The 20,504-nt window shown below is 46.8% G+C and overlaps 1 protein-coding gene across 1 annotated transcript in view; it reads left to right on the top strand.

Moving 5' to 3' along the window:
• The window catches only part of TBC1D13 (TBC1 domain family member 13), a 250,374-nt gene that overhangs the window by 165,431 nt on the left and 64,439 nt on the right, over positions 1–20,504 (top strand). Inside the window, exons 7-9 of the mRNA XM_085614058.1 lie at positions 2,905–3,064; positions 12,197–12,407; positions 16,533–16,696. Of these exons, the coding sequence (XP_085470184.1) occupies positions 2,905–3,064; positions 12,197–12,407; positions 16,533–16,696 (535 nt within the window). The remainder of the gene's footprint in view (positions 1–2,904; positions 3,065–12,196; positions 12,408–16,532; positions 16,697–20,504) is intronic.

The raw sequence follows: 20,504 nt of genomic DNA, 5'->3' as shown, positions 1-20,504 counted from the left end.
CAGTACACTTCTCATGTGTCGACAACACACTCAAACTACTCACAATCTTCTACATCAACTAGGGTTTACTATCAGCGTACAAAAATCACCCCTTCAACCTTTACAAATTCAGCTGTATTTAGGGGCTGTGCACAACATACAGTTGGATATGGCATATCCAAACATAGCCAGGATTCAAATCATCCAAATGCTACAACAGTTTCAACAAACCAACACATATAAGTCAAACTAGTTATGTAACTCGCAGGTATGATGGCATCTTGCATCACAGTAGTACCACATATTCGACTACATATGCGCCTGCTGCAAGAATGTCTGAGGCACCAATGGTCTCAATCACAGGGTCAGTTACAGGATCTAGTGTTTGTAGAGAGCCACACTTATCGCTTTATGCAGTGGTGGAACACACAAAACCTATCTAAGGGGTGGCCATTTCTCTATCCTGTTCCCCTGACCATTCTTACAGCGGACGCATCCCTTACAGGATGGGGTGCTCACTTACATGATCTCTCAGTCCTGGGTCTTTGGGATATCGAACACAAGGGTCTCCACATCAGTTACCACAAGCTTCAAGCAGTTCACCTAGCATTGAAAGCGTTTTTAACTCACTGAGCAGGAAAAGTTGTCTTGGTCCAGGCAGTCAACATGACAACCATTATCTATTTACAAAAACAGGGCGGGATGCATTCTCTACAGTTATCACACCTATCTCAGATGATTTGGCGTTGTGCAATACATCCCAACATTCACCTGCTAGCGGAACACCTCCTAGGAATCAACAACTACTTTGCCAACCTCGTCAGCAGGATACGGCAACAAGTCTACGAGTGGAAACTCCATCCTCGAGTCCTCCTCCCATACTTTCACAGGTGGGGATTCCCACAAATAGATCTCTTCACAACTGCTGAGAATGCAAAATGCCCACACTTTGTATCCAGGTTCCCACACCCTCTATCCAAGGGCAATGTTCTATGGATGAACTAGTCATGGATATTTGCCTACACTTTTCCACCTCTCCCTCTTCTTCCGTTTGTAGTTCGGAAGCTCAGATACCCAAATCCAAAGGAACTCAACCTTGCTATTTGGCTCCTGAGGTCATAGAATTTGGTTACCTGAATCTCCCACCTAAATGTACTACCATTCTTAAAGAAGCTCGTAGGCATACAACTAGAGCATCTTATGCAGCAAAGTGGAAAAGACTTGTCTTCTACTGTCATAGTAAACACATTGACCCATTTGATTCAACTGAGCAAAACATTGTTTGCTACCTTCTTCATTTACAGACCGCTGGTCTCGCTTACACTTCAGTACGTCTACACAGCAGCGGTTGCTGCCTATTTACAAAATAGGCAACACTTATGTTTGTTCAAAGTACCAGTTATTAAGGCATTTATGGAAGCCCCTAGAGATCCACCTGCACCTGCATGGATTCTCAATATTGTACTTACTAGACTTATGGGTCCACCGATTGAACCATTACATAACTGCACCTTCCAGTTTTTATCTTGGAAGGTTGCTTTTTCATTGGCCATTACCTCTCTTAGACGTGTCAGTGAGCTCCAGGCATTAGCCTTGGAAGAACCTTTCTTCCAGCTACATAGAGATAGGGTGGTCCTTAGAACCAACCCAAAATTCCTTCCAAGTTTCATCTTTCCATCTTAATCAATCAGTTTAATTACCTCTTTTCTTTCTGCGACCGGATTCCGTTGCGGAACGAGCTCTTCATACACTAGATGTCAAAAGAGCTCTAATGCATTATATTGATAGAACTAAAGAGTTCCGTAAGACTAAATAACTTTGTTGCTTTTTTCCCCCTTATAGAGGAAAGCATTTCTAGAAGTCAGGCATTTCTAGATGGGTAATTAAATGCATTCAGACACGTTATGCCAAAGCTAAAATAACTTTGCCTACACTACCCAGGACACACTCTACCCGTACGATAGGGGCTTCCATGGCTTTCCTGGGCAATATCCCAATAGCTTTATGGTCTACACCACACACTTTGACCAAACATTATTGTGTAGGTGTCTTAGCACGCCAACAAGCCAGTCTAGCTCAGGCAGTGCCACATATTCTCTTTCAAACAACTACAACCCCCACAGGTTAGCCACCGCTTTTGGAGAGGGACTGCTTTACAGTCTATTCAAAGTGCGTGTATCTACAGCCACACATGCCTTTAACGGAATATGGTAATTACCCTGTAAGCATCTATTCATGGAATGTAGTGCTGTAGATTCACATGCGCTCACCCTCCTCCCCGGACACATGTGGTAGTTGCAGTTCCTTTACACTACTTTACTTACATGGACATCTCCTTATTGAGACTTATTTTCACTCCATTCTCACCCGCCTGCTTGAAAACTCTTTAACAGTGGAGTTGATGCCCATGTGCATTATCACCCAGAAGAGGAGTCACTTTGTCTCGAGACTCGAAAGACTTCCTTGAAGAAAAACAACTTGCACACATCCAAACCCAACACTAGATGGTGGGAGTATGCACAGCATGTGTATCTACATTACCCCATGGCACGAACAGACGCTTACAGGGTAAGTAACATATTCCTTTTCAACGTTGCGTGTAAGCGGATCTATCTTCTGAAGGCGAGCAGGCAGAGGAGATGGCCTGGATGTGGGATGTAGGGTAATTTGTCTGAGGATGGATGTATGACGTTGTGGGTCTGTTCTTCTTGCTGGGTGAGTCTGAGAATCTGTTCTGTGAGGATGGGCGTGAGGTGTGGGAAGGCCTGTTCTCTACAGCTGGAGTATAGGATTTGGAGAGGTCTGTTTTGAGGTCGGGCTTTGGACATGGGTTGTCTGCACTTGGACAGTTCTGCGAGTCTAGTTGTGGCATATAGGGAGTCTATTTGCTGGCCGTTTACTCCTTTCCCTCCTTCTTCCCCACAGGAGACTATATCCAGACATGGCCTTCTTCCAGCGGCAAACTGAGTACCCCTGTCTCCTAATTTTGGATCCGCAAAATGAGTATGAGACTCTGCGAAGGCGAGTGGAGCAGACAACACTGAAGTCGCAGACAGTTGCACGAAACAGGAGCGGGGTGACCAATGTGAGCACCTGCCACCAGTGCCTGGATGGCTTAACTAGCTATAGAGGGCCTTTTTTGGGGTGGCTGAAGGGGACCAGCAGTGTTTTGGCAGCTGCATGATATGGCATTGTGTGGGCAGCTAGAGAAATTGCTCAATCTGTGTTCAGTAAACTGCAAGGGGCAGCTTGTGGGCAGCTAGAGGGCAGGAGCATTGTATGGGCATCTGGAGGGCAGGAGCATTTTACTCAAGTTTCGTAACTTTCATAGATACACATGCTTGAATCATTCCCTGTCATCAAGATGAGGGTCCCCGGTATATCAAAATAGCAATGCAAAGCCAATACAAACCAGCAACTAGGTCTAGGCCCATTTCAGTTTTGTAACTTATCGCAATTGATTTGCAAAAGAGACCAAGGTTAAGTCTGAACCAGTCAGAACCTCTCACCCTCTAGAACACCCCTGAGAGAACCTAAGACCCTCAGATTTTCTACCACACATGTTGCTAGGGACTCTGCACTGAGATCTGCTCATCTTCTTCAACTACTTCAGAGGTTTTTTAACCAATTTTGTTTCTTCAATCAACCATCTTCTACTGGAATACCATCTTCATCAGGTCTGATTCAACTTTTCTGACTCTGTCATGTCAGATAGGTAGAAAAAGAAGAGTCTGTTCAGAGCCTATGCACCAGCTCTAAGAAGAGGCTTCATACAGACGACCCTCACAGTGACTGCATCATATGCCTGTTTCCCAACCATCATGAAAAATATTGTAAGGTATGTCATACCTTTTCAAATAAGACTTTGAGGGATCGTGAGGGGCGCCTTCTAATCAGGCTTCAGAAACTAAAGGCCGGAAGGAATTGCTTTTTTAGTGATGACAGTGATGAGGCATCGTCTTCATCATCTAAGAGGTCTTATAAGAGGGGGAGGTCACCTCACGCTCATTCTTTCAGCGAGCCTCCAAAGAATGCCTTCAGAAGGACCTTTCATTGGTCTCATAGGCGCAGTCCCTCTAAATCTCCTCACAAAACTGGAAAGGACATTCTTTCTGGGGACAGTAAGACAAAAAAGGCAAGCTCTGAGCCTTCTTCAACACCCCCTCAAAGCAGGCATTCTTTTAAAAAGCCTTCCCTGCCCCTCCTGAGGAAAGACCGGCGACGAAATCTTCATCGTCGGCGACATTGTGTACGAAGAAATATTCTTTGTCGTCGACGGGTAGTGATGCCCACCAGCATCTAAACAAAAGGCAAGTGCTTCTTCACCGTAGACACCATTCCCGACGACACTTTCGTCATTAAAATCTTCAGGTTCATCGCCGTTTATTATCCCGCTAACTACATCATCGCGGAGACCAGCTGTGTTGACTGCATCAACGATGATGACGGCTACGTCTAAGACGTCGACAGCAACAGCGACTTTCACGGCGGCAAAACAGATGACTATGGTGTCTGAAATGCCACCAGGATCTGCATCACCAATGAGGACTTTGTCGGCAGAACCGTCGACGAGAGAAGAATTGCCTAAAATGAGAGAAAAGTCCATTACAAGACACATTACACCAGAGGTTCCTTCACCTAGCAATGTTACACCTTTGCTACCCTCATCTTCTAGAAGAGAAAGATTCTGAGGATGAGGATGATGATGGACCTTTCGGTTACACAAATAGCCCATCACAATCGCACGTTAAGTGCCGGGAGGAGGACTTTGACGAGTAGTACGGGGAGCAACCGATTTAAATTCCTCAACAGGCGTATCATTGTGAATATCAAGAGGGTTTCGTCTGCATGCCATCCTCGTTACTAAAGGACTTGCAGTTCATGCTGGCAGACTATACAAAAAGGTTTCCTCCAGCATCTGTTCCTCCTAAGCAGTCTACACTTCCCCCTTGGACACTGACTATCCCATCTACTCCGCAGCTAGGTCAAGACTTGCAGTCAGTACTTCCTCCAAAATCACCACTTTTTCCTCAGCAAGATCCAGGAACAACATTTTCCGATTGTAAGTCATATGGGAGGAAGGGCTTAAGGTTATGAAACGCCAGCCACAGTGACTCTAGTGTTATCCAGATTGGAGAAAAAATGTAAAGCTACAGAAGATGCTCCTGCCGTCCTTGTGCGTCATGTGAAGCCGGACTCGGTAATCTCTCAGGCAGCACAGAGGGAATCCAAGAACCCTTTGGCTCCATTAAGCACACCTCCAGATAAAGAAGGCAGGCTCCTTGATAATGCTGCTAGAAGATTCTCTTCAATGTCTGCTCTGGTGGCCTGAGCAGCCAATGCTCTCGCCATTTTGGGTTGATAAGATCGACAAATGTAGTGCGACCTAACGCCATACATAGATCAACTTCCTGAGGACCGTAAAACGGAAGCAAGGAAGATCCTCCAAGAAGGAGAAAGGGCATCCACTGAGGTGATAGATTGTCCCCTGGATATTGCCACTACAACCTTTAAATCGCTGGGAGAAACCGCAGTGTTACACCGTCAAGGATAGCTGAGAGATTTCCGTTTTGATGGCATATAAAGAAAGACACCAACACTGCCAAGTCATTGGGAACGCTTCAATACCGAAAGGTGCCCTTTAGGGGAGCGTGAAGAAGAAGTATTCCATCATACAGAGTTGGATACCAGCAGCATCTGTATCCCTCTTACAGCTCTTCTCAGCTATATCGACCACAGTATACACATTGTCAACCACACTCTGGGCATACTCCGGATCTACCTCTAGAGGAAGAGCAGAATGAAAGGGAAAGGATTCCTCACATCACCAATGACCAATTCCAGGCTCCAGCTGTCTCTTTTTCCAGTCATCCACAGGTTTCCTTTGGGGGGGAAAAATGTTGTCGCTACTTCAACAGTGGCAAAAAATAACAACAGACCAGTGGGTCCTCCACCATATCCAGTTAGGCCATAACATGGAGTTCCTTCAAATTCCACCTTGCACTCCGCCAGGTCGCAAGAGGTAAAACACCTACATCTCCTGCCTCGGAAGGGAGCAAAAGAACCAGTTCCAACGTCCCAGACACGGAAAGAGTTCTTTTCCCGTTTCTTTTTGGTACAAACCAATTTCATCCAATGGCGACCGATTCCGGATTTGAGGTCTCTCAATACCTACCTCAAAAAACAGTCATTCCTCATGGTCACGTTGCAAGACATTTTGTTACTTCTAAGCCCAGGAGATTACATGACCACTCTAGACTTATAAGATGCAGGTTTTCACAGCCCCATCCATCCCTCCCACGGAAACTACCTTCGATTTGCTATAGCCTGAAGCCATTATAAATTCAGGGTGTTGACTTTTGGCCTGAAATCGGCTCCAAGAATATTCACCAAATGTCTGTCTCCAGTGGCAGCCTTCCTGAGGAAACAACAACATCAACCTAAACGACAGGCTGTTCAAAGCACCATCGAAGTCAGCATCTCGGCCTTCCCCGGCGGCATGTGCAAGGCTGTTTGCCTAACTGGGCATTACCTTGAACAAGGAAAAATCGGCCTTACGCCCTTCCACAAACATCATCTTTTTGGAGCTGTTCTGGACACCACACTGAACAAGGCATTTCCATCTCACAAAAACAAGCTGAGTTAATATCGCTAGCTCAGTCATTCACAAGAAAAAAAGTCACTTTCAGTTCACCGCTACAAGTATCTCCTGGGAACAATGTCTTCTTGCACCCCCCTTAATCCTTTCAGAATGCATCCACTACAGGTTGAGCTGGACTTGCAGTGACGTCAGGCCGTAGGTTCTTTGAAGGATGTCATTACCATCACACCGGGTATAGTCAATTCCATCTCTTTGTGGACCCGGTGAGGAAATATTTCAATCGGTCTCACTTTTGTCGCTACTACATCTCCTCTCATAATCACCACTGATTCCTCCTTAGGGAGCTTTTCTGCAAGATCTCCTGATCAGTGTCCGTTGGCAGCAGCAACATGGGCATTTCCACATCAATTTACTGGAGTTTAGGGCAGTATGGTTGGCACAACAGGCATTCCTACCGAGATAAGAATCTGTGCGATGGGAGTGAGAATAGACAACACAACTGCAATGCATTACGTCAACAAGCAGGGCAAAACCAGATCTCACCTCCTTTCTCAGGAGGCTCAGGGCATCTGGAAATGGTTGATCCAGAACGGAATCTCTCTAAAGGCGGAACACTTTCCGGGCGATCAAAACCCATCAGCAGACACGCTAAGCAGACTCAAATCATTCTGCCCCGAATGGGAACTGCATCAGGAGACACTCAACAGCATCTTTCTCCGATGGGGCTGGCCAACGGTGGATATGTTTGCGTCTTGGCAGAACAAGAAATGCCGGTACTTCACAAGTTGGCATCACCATCCGGGATCCTGGGGGAATGCATTTTTAATGGCAGTCAGGCATCTTTGCCTACTATTTTGTGACGATTCCTCTCCTGCCAAGACTGCTGATGAAGATGAAGGCAGAACCCTCGACACAGAGAAAGCCTTCGATTCTTTAGAATGGCCCTTCTTTCTAGCTGTCATGAGACGCATGGGCATGCCCATGGATTTCATCGCCCGACAACGTTGTTGTACACTAACCCTACTGCTAGGTTGCGGTTAAACGGTACGCTTTTTGCCCCTTTCAGTTGTCCCGTGGTACCAGACAGGGATGCCCATTGTCCCCGCTGTTATTCATTCTGGCCATGGACCCTCTGGTAAGGCACTTTCAGGAGCGGCATTTACATAGAATCCTACAGTTTAACACTGGCCCCCTTTTGGTTTCCCTATACGCAGACGACACGATCCTCTATGTCTGGCAACCTCAAGATAACTTGCACAAACTGATTAGGGAAATAATTAGATTTGGTCGCTTTTCTGGTTTAGGCATAAACTGGCACAAATGGAGTATATTCCCGCTGACTGACAGCACAAAACAGTGGAGCTGCGACTTTCCTTTAGAATGGTGCTTGGACTCTGTGAAGTATTTAGGAATCCATATACACTTAGACTCCACTCAAATAGTACGGCTCAACTATAGGCGAGCAGTCGACACACTCACAACCCAAATAGAAAAATGGCTAAGGCTGCCCCTGTCTATGGCAGGCCGTGTAGCAAGTCTGAAAATGGTAGTACTCCCGAAATTCTTATATCTTTTTAACAACATGCCCATTCCTCTCACCAATACCTTTTTTCGTACACTTCGTACCCTTTTGACCCACTTGATTTGGGGTGGAAAGCAGGCACGAGTCCGATGGGCAATCCTTACGTTACCGTATGAGTGAGGGGGATATAATGTTCCAGATCTTCAGTGGTACTATTTGGTGGCGCAATGTAGCTACGCTTATTCGTGGTATCACCCTGACGCCCGGATTCCATATCTACGGCCGGAGGTCGATCTCGTTATTCTTGAAAAGCTTGCAACTATCCTACCTGTGGGCCTCCTTAGAGACCCATCTGATATCCAAACTGTTTCCACCACGAGCTGGGCATGGAAGAAACTAGGCCGAATCACTGGTACTGAAATTCTTTATTCTACGGCTCTGCCCATCGTCAACCCCCGTTGGATACTAATCACGGGAGAGCGATTAGTGCAGCGATCCCTCACGACATTTGAATTCTCACGAATGGGAGACCTATATCCAAACGGCCACGTTTTTTCCTTATCAGAAGACGCCAGGCTCCAGACAGGTACCATCATGGATAGGTTTGTCATGGGCAGAATCCGTTCGGCCCTACGCTCCACCTTCCCAACCTTCCCAATTGAGCCAATTTCATTCCCTCCTCTCACTATGGTTAATGAGAACGCAAACAACACACACCTCATCTCGAAACTCTATAAAGCATGTGCGGCACTCAAACCCATAGACGACGACAAAGTTCGTAAAGCCTGGGAAATAGATTTGGGAACGACAATTACGGATAAACAGTGGGCCAAGTGCCGCTCTGTCACACAGGACGTTTCCCTGAACAGTAGGCACAAACTCTTGCATTTAAAATGTTTGCGCCGCATATATTTCACCCCAGCGCTAGCACACAAGATAGACCCCTCCAAATCGCACCACTATCGCAAATGATCTGCCCCTCAAGCCGACTTTGCACACCTCACATGGACATGTCCGAAGCTGCGACGCTTTTGGGAGAGCATACATTATACGCTAGGGAAAATGATCGATCTCTCTTTATCCCCTACCCCTGAGATAGCTTTGCTGGGATATACAGTGAATTTCCCAAAGAAAATCAGACGGTTTGCAGCTTTGGATCTGCTGTTGGCGAAACGTGAGGTGGCTATTCGTAAGTCCGCACCGACCACCCAGAACTGGCTGCAGAGTCTAGCATATTGCAACACTAACAGTGAACTATACGCAAGTGTGATGCCTAGCTCGTCCTGCCCCAAAGACATATGGGGCCCCTACCGGGCATATATCATAACATTGCGTCACGATTTAGTGGAGCAAGGCATAGTGCCAGAAGGAGTGGGATAGCCATTTTTTTTGCTGACTTTTATATCCTATTGTTTCATCGAAATTGTATGACATTACTACATGTGTTAAATCCGTAATCAAAAGAATCTAGTATTAACGATTAGTATTACCAGGGTGAGAAGTTGTTGGCAGGGATCTCTCAATTTAGTTATTACTCTGCATAATGTGTTTCATATGGCCTCCTTGGTTTGCGAATTTTGTTGTAGACAGTGAACCGAAAGATGAATCGTCATGGATATATTGTGATATTATATACAGCTGCATTGGTAACAGAATATTTTTGTATAATGTGGTAAGTTTGATGAAAAGGAAAATAAAGTTTTTAAAAAAAAGATGAATGCAGAACCCTGCAGGATGATCCTAATAGCCCCATCATGGCCACGTCAACTTCTCCTACTTTTAAAGAGGCAAGCCATACTCTTGCGTCCCATTCCATCTCTTCCGATGATGTCCCACGGACAAATGCTGCATCCAGATCCCAAAAGCAGCATGGCTCCTGAACACCTTGAATCTTAGCATCTACATATACCGTCTGAATGTAGGGATATTTGTCCCAATGTACAATCATAACACACTAACAAAACATACAGAATGAAATGGAAGAGATTTTGTGTTTGGTGTGAGGAATCCAACATCCATCCTTTCTTTTCCTCACCTTATGAAATCCTTCCTTCCATCCTGCTTTTGGCGAAATCCGGATTAGCGCACGCCTCGATTAAAGTCCACCTGGCTGCACTATCCCGATTCAGAAGGACCTCTTCGGGGCCATCATTATGGTCATCAAGAATCATTAAACAATTCATGAGAGGACTGTTCTGGGACTTTTCACCTGTCAAGCCTCCGCCACCTCTCTGACATCTGAACATACTCCTGTCACAACTCATGAAACATCCTTTCAAACCTATACATAAAGCTGACCTCAAGTTACTGTTGTGGAAAGTTGACACACTGCTGTCAGTGACTTCGGCTAGGAGGGTCAGTGAAATCCAGGCTCTCACTATCCAGGAACCTTTTCTGCAATAGAGGGATGACAGAGTAGTCCTTCATATCAACCCTAAATGTATCCTTAAAGTTCCATCAGACTTTCATTTAAACAACCCTCTTGTCCCCAAAACCTTCTTTCCTTAACCAACAACTGCTTCGGAAAGAGCCCTTCATTCACTTGATAGTTAGCGTTGTCTTAAATATTATCTACAAAGTACCAAAGCCTTTCCCAAGTCCACCCAGCTCTTCGTGGCCTTGAGTGGCCCTCGTAAAGGCTATCCTCTATCCAAGCGGAGTATTGCACTTTGGATGTCCGGTGCAAATCAATATTGCCATCAATCTGCAGGAAAACCCCTGCGGGCACTGGTGCATGCCCACTCTACAAGAGCGGTCTCTGCGTCAACAGCTCTTTTTGCCATAGTGCCTATCCAGGACATCTGCAGAGCTGCGACCCGGAAGAGTACCCACACCTTTACCAGACAATAGTGCTTGGATGCCGCAGCTCAGAGTGATGCAGCAGGGGGCCAGGTGGGGCTGAGGAACCTTTTTCAGTGGCGGTGAGCTCTCTCCTTCACCCCTCCTTCCCTTCTAATGTAAGACCACACGTTTTTTCCAATACTGGAGTAAAGAAATAAGTTACGTACCTGTAACTGTAGTTCTCCAGTATTGGAATATTTCATAGATTCACATGCGACCCACCCTCCTTCCCTGAGAGGCTCACCTTTTGGATTTTTGCAGGTGTCTTTGGCACTGGTGTTGTGAAAATCTGAGGGTCTAGTGTTCTCTGAGGAGTATACTAGACGGGGAGAGGTTCTGATTGGTTCAGGCTTTATTTTGGTCTCTTTTGAAAACCAATAGAGATATGGAAATGGGCCTAGGCCGGGTTTCTGGTTTGTATTGGCTTTACATTGCTATTTTGATATATCGACGACTCCCATCTCGATGACAGGGAATGAATCCAGTATGTGAATCTATGAAAGATTCCAATACTGGACAACTACAGTTACAGGTATGTAACTTATTTCCTTATGGACAGCTGAAGAGCAGGAGCATTGTGGTGTGGGGAGCTGGATATAATGGCTTTGTTTGGGCAGCTGGAGTAGATGGCATTGTGTGGGCAGCAGGAGAAGTTGTGCTATGTGTGTACAGTTGACAGGGAGGCGCAGAATGTGGACAGATGGAGGGCAGGAGCATTGCGTGGGCAGCTGCAGAAGATGGTCACTTTGTGGGCAGCTGTGTGCAGCTGGAAGAGATGATCATTGTCCGGGCAGCTGGCAGAGTTCACATTGTGTGGTCAGCCGCAGGTGATGGCATTGTGTGTGCTGCAGGAGAAGATGGCATTGTGTAAGCTAGTGGAGGAGACAAGCCATGTGTGGGCATCTGTGAGAGACGAGCAGTATGTGGCAGCCAGGTGAAGATAGGTGGGTGGATGAATCAGCGTGGGCAGCTGGAGAAAGGACAGGGTGTGGGCAGCTAGAGGAGGCAGGCAGCAGGAGGAGATGGGAAGAGTGCATGTGTGAGGGAGGGAGGGGCAATGTTTGGTCCTCCGAGGCAATCTCCATTGCAAGCTCTCAGTGCAGAGGTCTAATGTCTGAGGTGCAGGGATGGGGCTCACATGGACACCTTCACGCCTGAGCGCCACCTGGCGTGTTCTAGGCATGCATCCGCCTTGCATGTTTACTCTGTGCCTTTGGATTCATCCCTGATTGGTTTGACTCTGCTGCTTGCAGGTGAGCTCCCCCATGAAGACGGCCGCTTCCAATGCCTGGAATGAGTATGAGCTCCTACCCAATGGCTGCGAGGCGCACTGGGAGGTGGTGGAGAGGATTCTTTTCATCTACGCCAAACTGAACCCTGGGATCGCCTACGTGCAGGGGATGAATGAGATTGTGGGGCCGATTTACTACTCCTTCGCTACAGACCCGAATAAAGAGTGGAAAGGTGAGTGGGGGCAACGGAGGGACCTTGGCTGGTCTCATAAGGTGTGCGCTGGCACCAAGGACCCTTGGGGCGGGCCAGGTGAGTGGGAGCAACGGAGGGGCCTTGGCTGGTCCCATAGGGGTGCAGTGGCACCAAGGACCCTTGGAGTGGGCCAGTAGGCATTATCTAGGCACCGGGCAGTGCTTGAGAAGGAGAGATGGAAAGGACAGCCACCCAGGGGCTGAGGTTCGTTATTTATAGGGGACGGTGAAAGAAGTCTATGGCACAGGTCATGAAATTCATGGAGGTGCACGGTGACCACTCCTGGACTGCACCAGGCAAAGATCGGTTCTAGATCATGTGATACATGTGGGGGTTGCTGCCCTCTGCGGCCATTGCACAGTCAGGCAGCCGATACTACAATACAGTGATCTTTATGGCAAAAAGTAGATCCACTCTGTTGTTTTGTTTTTTTAAAACATATTTTTACTGGCATTTATTATTTAGGCAAGAGAGTAGACCGGTTATCAACATTGTACAAGCCTCATTACACATGTCTATGTAGAAGAAACATTGTAAGGTTCATTCCAGTCTTAACCTGTATCTACAGACTCGTTCTATGCATGTCATGTAGTGCCAGGATGGTACTCGGTTTCTCCCACATTTCCAGCATAGATCGGGGCTTTACAGTGTGCACTATGGGCTTTATATAGTCGCGTCGTTTTCAAGGGTGATCGTTTCAGCTTGGAAAGGGCTTCATGAAATGCCGCCTGTGCACAGTAATCTAAAGCTAAGACCAAACATTTACCTTAACATATGCAGGACGGTAGTATATATTGTAATCCGGACGTAGAGCCTGGGGGTGTCGGTTCACAATCAGGGTGCGGCAAGGAGGGGTTCTAGCCATTCCTAGTCCAGTCCATGACCAGCAAATGGCATACTGTGCAGTCGGCGTTGTACGAGGGGGGGCGCAATGACAGCACCAGCATGTGAGGGGCACCCCGACTCTTTTAGATCAACTGTATTGTTGCTGTAAAACTTTAAAGAATGATGTATTGACCCAAGTGAAATTGTAAATAGACTTTTCTAACTGAGATTTAAAAAAGAAGCGGTGCATGCTGGACTGATGATCAGAGTAAAAACCAAGATCGCCAATTCCTGATGAGATGTGGATGGCAGAAAAATGATGACATTAGTTCGGATCGGCGAATATCCTGGCTCCAACAGCTTTTCAGAAACTTAGATTGAGATCAGGTTGCATCCAAAAAGGAGTCTTTGCTACATTGAATTCTGTAAGATGTGTAGATGGATAGCCAAGCTGACTGGGGTGTTGGGGAGTGGCGTGCAGGCCAAGATGTAAAGGGCAGCCGAGCACACCAAGATCTATAATGAGAGGATGCTGACTACGTCAGCTACGTATTGATAGTGTTTCTTATAGTATGAAGGCAATAATGACTTTGGAAGAGCAAAGAAACACACACTATACCCGGTGGTTCATGATAAAACACGTTCTAACACAAGGTTTTAAAACCTATAATAGGAAACGGCTTTCAGCTTCCAGCATTGTCGTGGACAGATTTCCAACTTGTAGAGGAAAAAGTAAGAAATCAGCTGAAGTATTTAGCAAAAGTAAACACCTGTGTCTGCCAAGTTACACCCAAAGTGTTTATGTATAAAGTGCTGTTTGTTGAGTCTTCATCTGCCTGGGATACACCCCAAGTATTTGTGGTACGAAGTGCTGTTTAGTGAGTCTTTGTGTGCCTGAAATACACACAAAGTGTTTGTGGTATGAAGTGCTGTTTTGTGAGACATGGTCTGCCTGGGATGCACCCAAAGTATTTGTGGTACGAAGTGCCGTTTGGTGAGACATCATCTGCCTGGGATACACCCAAAGTATTTGTGGTACGAAGTGCTGTTTGGTGAGTCTTCGTCTGCCTGGGATACACACAAAGTGTTTGGGTACAGCGTGTTGTTTGATGACACATTGTCTGCCTGGAATATGCCCAAAGTGTTTGTGGTACGAAGTGCTGTTTAGTGAGACATGGTCTGCTTGGGATACATCCAAAGTGTTTGTGGTCCGAAGTGCCGTTTGGTGAGATGATATCTGGCTGGGATACACCCAAAGTGTTTTGTGGTATGAAGTGCCTTTGGTGAGATATTTTCTGCCTGGGATGCACCCAAAGTGTTTAATTACGAAGTGCCGTTAGATGAGACATTGTCTGCCTGGGATACACCCAAAGAATTTGTGGTACAAAGTGCTGTTTGGTGAGACTTCATCTGCCTGAGATACGCCCAAAGTGTTTGTGGTATGAAGTGCTGTTTTGTGAGACATGGTCTGCCTGGGATGCACCCAAAGTATTTGTGGTACGAAGTGCCGTTTGGTGAGACATCATCTGCCTGGGATACACCCAAAGTATTTGTGGTACGAAGTGCTGTTTGGTGAGTCTTCGTCTGCCTGGGATACACACAAAGTGTTTGGGTACAGCGTGTTGTTTGATGACACATTGTCTGCCTGGAATATGCCCAAAGTGTTTGTGGTACGAAGTGCTGTTTAGTGAGACATGGTCTGCTTGGGATACATCCAAAGTGTTTGTGGTCCGAAGTGCCGTTTGGTGAGATGATATCTGGCTGGGATACACCCAAAGTGTTTTGTGGTATGAAGTGCCTTTGGTGAGATATTTTCTGCCTGGGATGCACCCAAAGTGTTTAATTACGAAGTGCCGTTAGATGAGACATTGTCTGCCTGGGATACACCCAAAGAATTTGTGGTACAAAGTGCTGTTTGGTGAGACTTCATCTGCCTGAGATACGCCCAAAGTGTTTGTGGTACAAAGTGCCGTTTGGTGAGACATCGTCTGCCTGGGATGCACCCAAAGTGTTTGTGGTATGAAGTGCCTTTGGTGAGATTTTCTGCCTGGGCTACACCCACAGTGTTTAGGTACGAAGTGCCGTTTGGTGAGACATTGTCTGCCTGGTATACACCCAAAGTGTTTGAGGTACTAAGCGACGTTTGGTGAGACATCGTCTGCCTAGAATGCACCCAACGTGTTTGTGGTATGAAGTGTTGTTTGGTGAGACATCGTCTGCCTGGGATTTACCCAAAGTGTTTGTGGTACAAAGTGCCATTTGGTGAGACATGGTCTGCCTGGGATTTACCCAAAGTGTTTGTGGTACAAAGTGCCATTTGGTGAGACATGGTCTGCCTGGGATACACCCAAAGTGTTTGTGGTACGAAGTGTTGTTTGGTGAGACATTGTCTGCCTGGGATACACCCAAAGTGTTTGTGGTATGAAGTGTTGTTTGGTGAGACATTGTCTGCCCGGGATACGCCCAAAGTGTTTGTGGTACAAAGTGTTGTTTGGTGAGACATCGTCTGCCTGGGATATACCCAAAGTGTTTGTGGTACAAAGTGCCATTTGGTGAGACATGGTCTGCCTGGGATACACCCAAAGTGTTTGTGGTAGGAAATGTTGTTTGGTGAGACATTGTCTGCCTGGGATTTACCCAAAGTGTTTGTGGTACGAAGTGCCTTTGGTGAGACATTTTCTGCCTGGGATACACCCAAAGTGTTTGTGGTAGGAAGTGTTGTTTGGTAAGACATCTGATGCCAATTTGTGGACAATGAACTAGATCTCAGTCGGCCCCAGAGGAGCTGATATGTGCTGATATATAGAAAGGGGTTGCAGGCATGGACTGGGGTGACCACGGGGTACTACGTTTAGCATCTGGTTCAAGGCACACAGTGGGGTCGAGCACTAGGTAGCATGTAGGCGAGCACATGGGCAATCCAGCCTAAATGAATCCTTGCAGATCCTACCTAACTAACCTGCTGAGTCTTTGAGCTAAGCGAGAAGCGGGGACCTTGAAAACAGGGCAGAAGTTCCATGCTTGGATTTTAAATGAGTTTGACACAGAAGTTAAGATTTGAGTTTAAACTTAATGCGCATGGATTTGTTGATCGAATGTGGAAAGGAGCTGTGGGGTGTTGTGTTGCATAAAATATTGCTGATCCCCCCCATTGGCCAGGCGTGGGCTTGGTGGGGGTCGGACGGTCTTGCGCTTGTGATGAAGTGAGCGTAAGAAAGTTTGAAAAGAAGATGTATGTTGTAAAGGGACTTGGAATGAGCCCCCTTTCTTCTCTTCCAGAGCACGCTGAGGCTGACACGTTCTTCTGCTTCACAAACCTCATGGCCGAGATCCGGGACAATTTCATGAAAAGCTTGGATGATTCTCAGTGTGGCATCACCTCCAAGATGGAGAGAGTGTACTCCAGCCTGAAGGAGACGGATGCTGAGCTCTACCTGCGCCTGGTGAGCATCTGGGAGGCAGTGGGAGACAGGGCCTCACGCCCAGACTGAGGGAAACCACAGTGCAGGGTTAGTCTGGTATTCACGCGCAGTAACCTCCGTCTGGTGTAAGCTCTTTTTAGAGGTCGCCTGTGTGTTGACACTAGTAAAAACACAGACACAGTGGCCGTTGGAGTTCAGAAACGGACGAGGCACTGAAGGTTCAAAAGACCAGGCTCTCACCTGTTGTGTGACTTCAATGTTCTTGAACCCCCTATAGAAGTAGTAAAGTGGAATCTTCTGAAATGCAGTAGTAAGATAAGTTCATCCATGTCAAGGGAGTCCATTCGATTGATGAACCGTGAATCCTGGTCAAAAACTAGAGAAGTGGGGTGATCCAAAGTCCTAGTCGGGCAGAGCAGGATGCCGACAGGAAGCAGCGGACTATTTCCTGCATTTACCAACCTTCTCATAGAAAACGTTCAAATAGAGACTCTAACCTCAGATTCCTTACTTTAGAAAATTCCCCAGGTGTCAGACTGGATCCGATAGATCGTGAGCAGTACCTCTCTGCGCCGGTAAGCGCCGTCCACCATCTCTGCATCAACATTGTCCACAGGTCCGAAGTGATGAGTCTGGTGCCTATAAATGCCCCGCCCCTGCACCCTGACGTAACTTCCTTTCTTTCTGCACCAACAGTGCAGATCAGGAGATCTACCTCTGTCGTTTTTCCGAGCACTTTTTTCATCCATTTATCAATTTATTTTTGAGCTTTACTACCAGTGTGCAAGGTATATGTCCCCCAGCAAGCAAACCGGATTTAAACCCTGTGAGCAATATTACAGAATATTACAGACAGGTGACAGTCTCTGATCCCCACTTGATTCCTATGTGGTGTTTGGGGTCGGACCACAACTCCTGGGCTTGCTCCGACTGCAAGTTGAAGCATCCCAAGGCTACTGGGGAGCAGGCGATGAAGTTCCTGGCAGCGCGGCAGAAGGGTCAATGCCATTCTCAGCACTGATTCAAAGGGAGATCTCGGGGCCGATCTGCCGACAGTCGAGATCCCTCCCGACTTCAAAGTCGAGTAAGTGGAATAAGTATAAGGATTCGTCGTCCATGCATTCTTCTGCTTCTCTCAGCAAGCACCATGCTCCTAGTCTGCTCCCGCATTCCACCAGTGGAGGGTGGCCGGGTCTGTTCCACGCTTCCCCAAGTTTTATCCCGGCAGGTCCACTCGGCCTTTCATCCTTCTGAGGTTGATAAAAGGAGTACCATTGAGTTGGGTAACAATAAACGCTGCTCGACGTCAACACTAGCGCAGGCCGGACTGTATCAGCGCACCCTGCTGCCTCCCTGTCAGAGGTACTGTTGTTTGTGTTATCCTTAGATCTGCAAGATCTTGCCCGGGGCACTGTTAAAGGGTACCTGTCTGCTACCTCCGCCTTCTTACGGTTGCGAAATAGCCCTCTTTATTTCAGTCACTTGTTGTGGCACTTCTTCTTAATGGCTTGCAGCATCTTTATCCGCTTACCCCTATTGTTATGCTCCAATGGGACCTTCATTTGGTCTAAACTTTTCTCATGCGTTTCCTTTTTGAACCCATGCACAGCTGCCCTTTGAGCCTTCTGACCTTTAAGACAGCCTGTATCGTGGTGATTACTTTGGGAAGGAGGGTAATCGGGCTTCAAGCTCTTTCTGTTAATCCTCTTCGGACACTGCCTCTTTCCTGACGGAAGTAGTAACCCCATTCCATGTCAGCGAGAACACCACGCTGCCGATATGTTTGGCTATACCTCATCCTTACAAGGAGGAGGAGAGGGTCCATTGTCCGGACCCTAAAAGAGCCTTTTCCTTTTACTCCATCGGTACCAAAGATCACCTCTTTGGGTTCGCTGGAGTGAAAAGGCAAGGCAGTGCAGGAGTGGACCATATTCTGTTGGAATGTGCTTTGCATAAAAATCTGGTGCACATTAGCTAGGAAGCAGCCAATTGAAGGCTTGCAGGCTCATTCCAGCAGAGCCAAAGTGGCCACTACGCGTTTGCACATGGTGTGCCTGTCCTGGACATGTATCAGGCTGCACGTGGGCGTCACTCCACGTGTTCACAAAACACTACTGCTTGGACAATCCAGTCTGTCGAGACTGGCACTTTGCCCATTCAGTCCTTTCGGACTTTCGGGTTTAAGCCTGTTTGCAGACCCACCCCGAGGAGGCATTGCTTGGTTATCTATTCTTATGTGAGGAATCTGCAGTTAGAGGCCTCTGTCAAAAGAACAAGTGACTTACCTTTGGTAACGCTTTTTCTGGTAGAGACTCTATCTAACTGCAGATTCCTCGTTGACCTTCCCATCCTCCCCGCTCTGCGAAATGGGCTCTTCAGCCAATAGATCTTGTTAGTTTCTGCGCACTGGTCACACATAATTCAGTCATTGCTGAGTGTTTTTGGCATGGAAATAGTAACAAAAGAGACAGATGTCAGCGTGTTGGGGTGGCGCCTACAGGACACCACGTACATCACTTCCGATGCGGGTAACGTGGAGCCAGTCACGCCATCTACCGACACACAAAGGTACTGCTCAAGATTTTCCAGGTCCAGTCTCATGCCTGGGGAATATTGTAAGGTAAGGGATCTGTGGTTTGATAGTCTGTACCAGAAAAGGCGGTACCGAATGCAAGTAACTTGTTCTGTAAGACACTGCAAAACCGAGACTGAGTTCCCAACTTCTGTAGTTCCAGCTGCTGTGGAGGTGAGTTCCGTAGCGATCTGGAGAATTCCGTTTGCTTTGGGTGGAAAAAAGGAACTTATTTTTCCTTCTTTAAAAGCTTCACCCACCTCAGGATTGCATCCTGCATGCCAAATCTGTTGTATCTAATCCAGATCACCACTAAGTGTGGTTCTTTCATCTAAAATCTTCTATGTTGCTTCAAACCAAAGTACAAAAAAATTCCAATGTGTATTGCACACTTTTTCATATAGTTTTTATTGTTTTAACACAGTATGCAATACCAAAATAATTCCATGCTTACCACATACATTGTATGAATGATCCACCAACAAATCCCCAAACTCCCCCCACCCCTCTGCTGTTGTCTGTGGTCGCCCTCATACATTTGCTGTACCATACCAATAATAGCGCCTATCGTCCTTGAGGCCACCTATGGTCACCCACCGCGTGCGTTCATAGTGCCCTCTGCAGAGAATATCCACGGACCCAGGCAGTCCAAGCCATCACAAGTCAATCATACCTTTCCTCCCCTTTCATCCAAATAGTCAATTCGTCATGTCGCTTTGTGCGGTTCAGTGATCACCCTTTCACGGTGACTGGGCGTGAGGGGGGTCCCTCAGTGCGTCCAACATGGCCGCCCACGCTCGTAAATCATCCTCAACCCTGTCGTTGCATCTGGTCTGCTTCATGTCCATTTCTTCCTCCACCACCCACTCTGATCTGTCCCTGAGCCACTCTCCCACCCTGGTAGGATCCTGCGCCACACAAAACACAGAAATGGCGTGATGCCCTCTTAGTGTGCATAGGGAATTGTCTCCCAAACCCTAGTTACTGCTAGTATCCCGACAACAAAACCGGCAATTCCAAGATTTGGGTGAGGTAGACTCACTCACGTAATGTGACATGCTTCCTCATGGTGAGATGATACTACCAGGGCGGACTCAACTTCGGGGAGTTCTTAGAAATAAAAATTTCTCTCTGGATAAAATACTTGTATCCAGTTATACGTCTAAAACAAATTTTTGGTATACCAAAAAGTATCCTTTATACAGGTGGTACCCTAAGCTAAATAAAAATACCATAAGATAGTCTCAGGGGACGTAA

Source organism: Triturus cristatus, chromosome 1_2 (genome assembly GCF_964204655.1).
Source record: "Triturus cristatus chromosome 1_2, aTriCri1.1, whole genome shotgun sequence".
Lineage (NCBI taxonomy): Eukaryota > Metazoa > Chordata > Amphibia > Caudata > Salamandridae > Triturus > Triturus cristatus.
This window is presented reverse-complemented; position numbering and strand designations above follow the sequence as displayed.